Below are 6,154 nucleotides of genomic sequence, written 5' to 3'. Positions count from 1 at the left end.
GTTCTGTGTCAATCGCCCATCTCAAAGCCGCAAACTATGACTTCAGACGACCGCTCCAATAACAGCTGCTTCCTCCGCATGTCGGCAGAAGTAGAATTATAAAATGCAGAATCTAACTGCACAACAGCTGCTAGTATAGAAAACAAGGTCAGATATGCATGTAATCTGTCATCCATGTTGAATTAACCACTAGTCCATCGATAATCAAGGCTGGGTTTGTTTTCTTCCAGAAAAGGCTGACGAATCAGGGAAGGAAATGTCGTGACTGCTACAAACCGATCAAGAAGCGAACGTGGGTTTCTACGTAATCGCTTTCAAACTTAATGCGGTTCGACCTTTGCACACTACAAACCTAACCCTTACCCCGGCTTTCGGTAGCGTTTCTAAAGTCCTTCATTTTCAATGCTCTAAAACTCCAGAATAGTGTGGACGCTCAGTGTAAACGTAGCAAACGATATGCATATTAAAATGGAAACGTAGTAGTGTGGATGAGAGGGGTTATTAGCAAAACAGGCTCTGCACATGAGGACAACACATGTGTTTTTATGTTCCATCTTTAACCCTTAATGTTTCTGAGTAACTTGAATACACCAGGCTAAACACACGTGAGCCGTCTTCTTTGATTACCTTTTTGTTACGTCTCCATGCTTCTACTGGTGACCCTGTGTTTAACATTGGTTCCTTTTGGCAAAGTCTGCATCTACTGCTGACGAGCAGAAAGTGTTCATAAAGGGCTCAACATGTCAGTGAGAGATGATTTGACAGTGGGACAGAACTAAACCGTGTGTTCCTCAAAGTCCATGAGTGTGGAGGTTGTGTTTGGACGTATTCACACCATTTCAAGTCTGTACAGTCTCTCACACTCAATCATCTTCCATTCCCAGAGGGTTCAAAGCAGGGCCATTGGGATTACACTCCAACACAGTAGGTGGCGGTAATGCGCCTTAACGCCATAAAACCAAAGAAGTAGTGAAGGAACGTGTTGTAGCTGGACTCTACGGACACGTTTCATTGTAACTCCATGATGGCAGCGCTGATGAAAACACATGTGCAGTCTTCTGGTGAGTTTTTATACTCAGTTCACTATTGTTACCTCTGTAAAACACGACAAAGGTGTGGGCCACCTATTCCTAATCTCACAGACATACGTTGTCTAGCTAGCGGATGTTACTTTGTTCGGTGGCAGACGTTAATATGCTCCGTAGCTAGCTTAGCACTAGCTCTGTAGTCAGCTAACGTTACCTAGCTTTAACTAAAGCTGGAGAGCTCGACGATCTTCTGAATCCTCTACAAAGTGCAGCACTGTAGGGGAGCACTAACCTGTAACGGGAGGAAGAAAGTTAACGTTCAAGGGAAAACTCGCCAGCTTTTATGTTAATGTCCAATCAGTGCTCATGGTAAATGTAGTCCACTGAAGAACTACATCCCCAGTGCTGCTATACTGACCGAGAACGGTCATATTAAAAGTGAAACACTTCATTGAAAGTAATAGTTTAAACTGCCAAATGCAGAAAGGACAGCTGGTAATAAATCCCTGACTGAATGTGTAACCAATGCATTTATAATATCTGACTGTAGTAATGTGTGTATTCTGTTAAGTTACTGTGTTGCAGATGCATTGTTATATCCTAGGTTATTCTTTCATCTGACATAGAGCAAATAGAAAGTAAATGTCAGGACGCTGCCTTGCATCGCCTCCATTCCCCACAGCATAGATCACATGCTGTGAGAAGCTGACACACAGAAGTACACTTGCTGAGTCTTTCCACTGCTCCAACAATAAACTCTGGTTTGGTCAAAATACATCTTGAATTCCCGGAGTGAGATTTTAAAATATTCCCTCTGTATTTGCTGCAGCGGCTCGTTGGCGGCCGCCATTCCTTCTTCAGAGGCAGACAATAAAATTGGAAAAAAATACAATGACAACAGACATAATTAGCTCTATTAGACCTATTAAGCTATGCGATTGCCCGTTTTGAGTTTCCTGTGCTGTCATGATACCTGTATCCACAGAAACATTTAGACAATGGGTTTCCAAATGAAAGAGTTTTGCCTAGTTCTTCAAAATAACAGTCAAATTCTGAAGGGTTTTTGTGAGAAAGGAATATTGTACAGATGTTTGATCTCATATTTGTGGTGGACCATAAGTAATGTAAAAACATTTGTATTTGTGTCATTTAGGAGATGATGCACAGCCTCAAATTGGGGACCAGAGGGATTCTGAAGGAGGGAGCAATGATGAAGAGTCAGACGATGGAGCGAGTGATGGAGGAGATGGTGATGAAGGGAGTAATGGGGAGGAGGATGAGGAGGGAGCTGGGGAAGGAGGGAGTAATGGGGAGGAGGAGGATGAGGAGGAGGGAGATGGCAGTAACGCCAATGCTGGGTGGGCTGAGGCCATGGCGAAGATCCTGGGAAAGAAAACCCCCGAGAGCAGAACCAGCATCCTGGTGAAGAACAAAGAGCTGGACAAGATGAAGGAGAGAGAGAGACAGGAGCAGCTGGAGAGAAGGAAGCAGGTAACACTGGTGCTGTCTCATTCTTCATTGGTAGTCTGTCTTTATTCCCAGGAATACACTTCCAAACCATTTCCCGGGAAATCTAATGACGGTAAAAAGGGAAAACTAGTTCTGCTCTAGGCATAAACCAAACGGGTCTGGTACATACAGAATACAGGTATCATGACAGCGATACCGTAGTGCAGGGTCACTAATAGGCGGTCCGGACCCAGACGCTGTTGTATCCAGACCCTGGACCTAAAACCCATAGATATCAAATATGTGTATTCTGATAATCATCACCCTCGACTTGAGTGAGATATTCACACACAGAGAGAGAGTCAACAGTCGGAGAATAATGTGCGAGTCAGAAGTTATTTCACATGACGTTCTCCAAAAGAGAAGTGGTCAGAGAGACCAGAGTCTTTAACCAATAATGAACACTCTTATGGGATCATTCTTCCTACGGGCAGTTTAAAACCAGGATGTCTCATATGTTCAGAGACCGTGATGATTATTAAAAGCAGTAATGTGAAGCTCCACTAAGAGACAAAGAACTCTTTTGAGCAAACGTACCCACTCACATCTGAAATGAAGTCACAGATAATAAATCTAAGAGTCCAATATGATCAGAATCCTAACACATGAATTCATGCCCAACAATGAAGTTAACAGAGAGAATAGAGCTGAAACAAGATGCACATTTTTCAAAAACTTTCTGTTATGTAATCTATATTTTTAATCCAGCCCTTATCTTACTTGTAATGACGGAACATTTATTTATTAATAAAGTGCATTATGTATAAATCATCGCGTTCAATTTGAATTGTGACTATAAATATTGTTGAGATATTATTCAATTGAACTTTCTTTATTTATTTGATCAGACGGTCAGTTGTTGACTACATAGAGACGTTAATACAACCGTTGGCTACTTCGGTATATTTGGGACTGAATCCTAGTGTAAGTTCGATATTACTGTGATGTTCCGGACCTTTGCATGAGGAGCTTCTCTCTAACTGGATCTTGTTTAAGTCAGTTGAATTGAATACTCTTGCCTTCATGGCTGAAATACACCAAAGCCGTTGATGTACGTGAAGCTGACGGATTCTTTTCTATGAAGAGCAAGAGAGCCGGCCGCGCGTTGCATGATGAATGCAACACGGCCAGTTGACTGTAACTACATCACCATGACCCAACTTCAACTTTATGCAAACGAGGTCCATCCATCCAAGATGGCATGCTCCATCAAAAAGTCAAACTAGGCAGCGCTGACCAACAATACATCAATATTCTGATACTGCATGGCCCTTCTCTCCTCAAATGTATTCAGAAACGCATTTAAGTGAACTGTTGAGCTGTAAAATGAGTTTGTGACCCAGCCGACATGTTAAATAGTTGAGCCAGAACCAAGCCTAGCTCCCCTGCTGGACCGTTTGGGGTTCCGTCGCATCTTTCCGTTTGTTGGCATCCGGTCGGCTGCTAAACGGTACATTAACATGTGTTGATCAGCGCTGCCTAGTTTGCTCTCCATAAAAATGAATGGGATCCGTCAACTTCACATACGTCAACGGATTTGGTGTATTTCAGCCATTCTGCCATGGCGGGAGGTGGTGCTGTAAGATGGGTTCATATTGTCACTGGCAATGTCCTCATAACTGGCCACAAGGACGTCATCTACCAGGAATGTGCTCACATGTATTGGCTGGTGGACGTAGCACCATGCTGGATGAGCCTGGTTCAACCTTTCGCTGGACCACTCGGGCTGCTTTGCTCGCTGCTTTGGTTCCCCCAACGACCGAGAGCCTGCGGTGGGTCTAAATGCAGCCTAAGGGACAGCTGTGGGGGAAGATTTCAAGTTTAACTTGTGGAAATATTCACAGCAGCCCACTGCTCCCAATGCTTGTATCTTTGTGACCATAGCATATATGAATATACTGTATATATCATATTTTTTACAAGCTGTATGGAGGAACACTGCAGAAGTAGATGCAGTCCGGTGATTTTTGTGAGAAGTTGTCCAGCATGAACACTTGTTTGTGTCCATCAGGTTGACAAGAAGCGAGCATGGGAGATGATGTGCAGAGAGAAAGCTGACGTAGTGAAGGACCGCGACACTGAAAGAGCTCTGCAGAGAGTTGCTACCAGGTGACCACTCTTTTCTGTTAGGCTTTGTTTAAACATTCTCAACAAGTTTCATTCCTCATCCCAGTGTGTGTTTCTGTTCAGAGGCGTGGTGCAGCTGTTCAACGCTGTGAGGAAACACCAGAAAACCATCGATATCAAGGTGAAGGAAGTTGGTGGCTCAGAGAGGAAGAAGGCCAAGTTTCTTTCGTCCGTCTCCAAGAAAGACTTCATCGATGTGCTGAGAAGGACAGAGGGAGGCAGTGGAGCCAGCAGCAGGACTGAAGACACCGCTGTAAGTTCTCTCATCCATCAGTCTACTAGGAGGATGGATGAAATGATCTCAGGCAAATGGGCATGTTTCACAGCTGCTGCAGAGGAGTTGTCACTGTGATCTTTGACTCATCATGCATGTTGTACACCGAACCAGTGAGAGAGAAAAAACACACACTGGTGTTTGATTTTGCAGAATGGGTCGGTACTCTTCACTCTGTCCAACGAGCTGTGACTTCACTGAGTCACCTCATGGTGTCACTGTTGTCTCATGAAAGCATCATGAGACATGAGCAGAGCTACACTAAGGTGTGTGTGTGTGTGTGTGTGTGTGTGTGTGTGTGTGTGTGTGTGTGTGTGTGTGTGTAGGCGGTGGCAGCAGCAGCAGAGGAGCGGTCCTCCTGGAGTGTCCTCTCAGATGACTTCATGATGGGAGCCACCATGAAAGACTGGGACAAAGACAGTGACCGAGAGGAGGATGACACCGTCCGTACAGACTGAATGGACTGTGTACAGCAGGCTGTGACGCCTTCAGAAACATTCTGTGGAACAGAAACCCTGAACTGCAGAGAACAGCTGAACTTCAGGAAGTATGGACCTGCTTAAATCCAGTAGCAAGCCCGCCCCTTTGCCACTCTGTGAGACAAACCATGTGGAAACAGGATGACAGATGTTGGCTCTGGGGGAACTTGGAGGAGCTCCTCCATCATAGTATTGAATTATTGTAAACTCTGTAAATATGAATGTTTTGAATAAACAACCAATTGATGAAAGGCTGTCAGTGCTCTGTGGTGTCTCTGTCCATGTGGGCCTTACAGTTTAGTGTCAGGTGGGATGTGTTCATGGTCACAATGGAGAGGGGGAAGAATTCCAGCAACCCTTGACTCTTTGAATGAACATAAGGCATGTCAGGGTGCTGTCAACATCCACTTGAAAAAGTCTAAACCCTTTGACGCAGCGGTTCCAACCAATCCTGTGAACTGGTTACCAGGAAGTGTTTCTATTCCACACAGTCATTCCTTGATCAGGCTTTAAAACCTAATGAAATGAATGTGTTGAACACAGCCTGTAGATGTCTGTGTGACGGGTCGCAAACAGATGGACAGAAGACAAGAAGTATCCTGTGGGCACACACACACACACACTTGATTTATGGTTGGCTTAACTCTGGGATCTGGGATATCAGCAGACGTGCTCCTTTAAAGTGAGCAGCTGTTGTGTCCTGTAGACACTGACCCATGACTGGTGTCACATAGACT

The 6,154-nt window shown here is 44.4% G+C and overlaps 1 protein-coding gene across 1 annotated transcript; it reads left to right on the top strand.

Moving 5' to 3' along the window:
- The first annotated feature begins 977 nt into the window (after nucleotides 1-977).
- rrp15 (ribosomal RNA processing 15 homolog) lies at nucleotides 978-5,722 on the top strand. Its single transcript, XM_031873838.1, has 5 exons — nucleotides 978-1,061; nucleotides 2,182-2,519; nucleotides 4,549-4,646; nucleotides 4,728-4,917; nucleotides 5,265-5,722. Exons 1-5 carry the CDS (start codon nucleotides 1,022-1,024, stop codon nucleotides 5,394-5,396), a joined length of 798 nt encoding a protein of 265 aa, XP_031729698.1. The 5' UTR covers nucleotides 978-1,021; the 3' UTR covers nucleotides 5,397-5,722.
- The last annotated feature ends 432 nt before the right edge of the window (nucleotides 5,723-6,154 follow it).

Source organism: Anarrhichthys ocellatus, unplaced genomic scaffold, assembly GCF_004355925.1.
Source record: "Anarrhichthys ocellatus isolate YVR2014 unplaced genomic scaffold, GSC_Weel_1.0 scaffold75, whole genome shotgun sequence".
NCBI classification, from domain to species: Eukaryota; Metazoa; Chordata; class Actinopteri; order Perciformes; family Anarhichadidae; genus Anarrhichthys; species Anarrhichthys ocellatus.
The sequence above is the reverse complement of the archived record's forward strand: the minus strand, read 5'-3'. Positions and strand labels throughout refer to the sequence as shown.

Excerpts from the sequence above, each read along its gene's own strand:
- rrp15 (XM_031873838.1), top strand. The coding sequence starts at position 1,022 with ATGATGGCAGCGCTGATGAAAACACATGTGCAGTCTTCTG. Across the intron at positions 1,062-2,181 it reads AACACATGTGCAGTCTTCTG|GAGATGATGCACAGCCTCAA; the intron begins GTGAGTTTTTAT and ends TGTGTCATTTAG. Across the intron at positions 2,520-4,548 it reads AGCTGGAGAGAAGGAAGCAG|GTTGACAAGAAGCGAGCATG; the intron begins GTAACACTGGTG and ends TGTGTCCATCAG.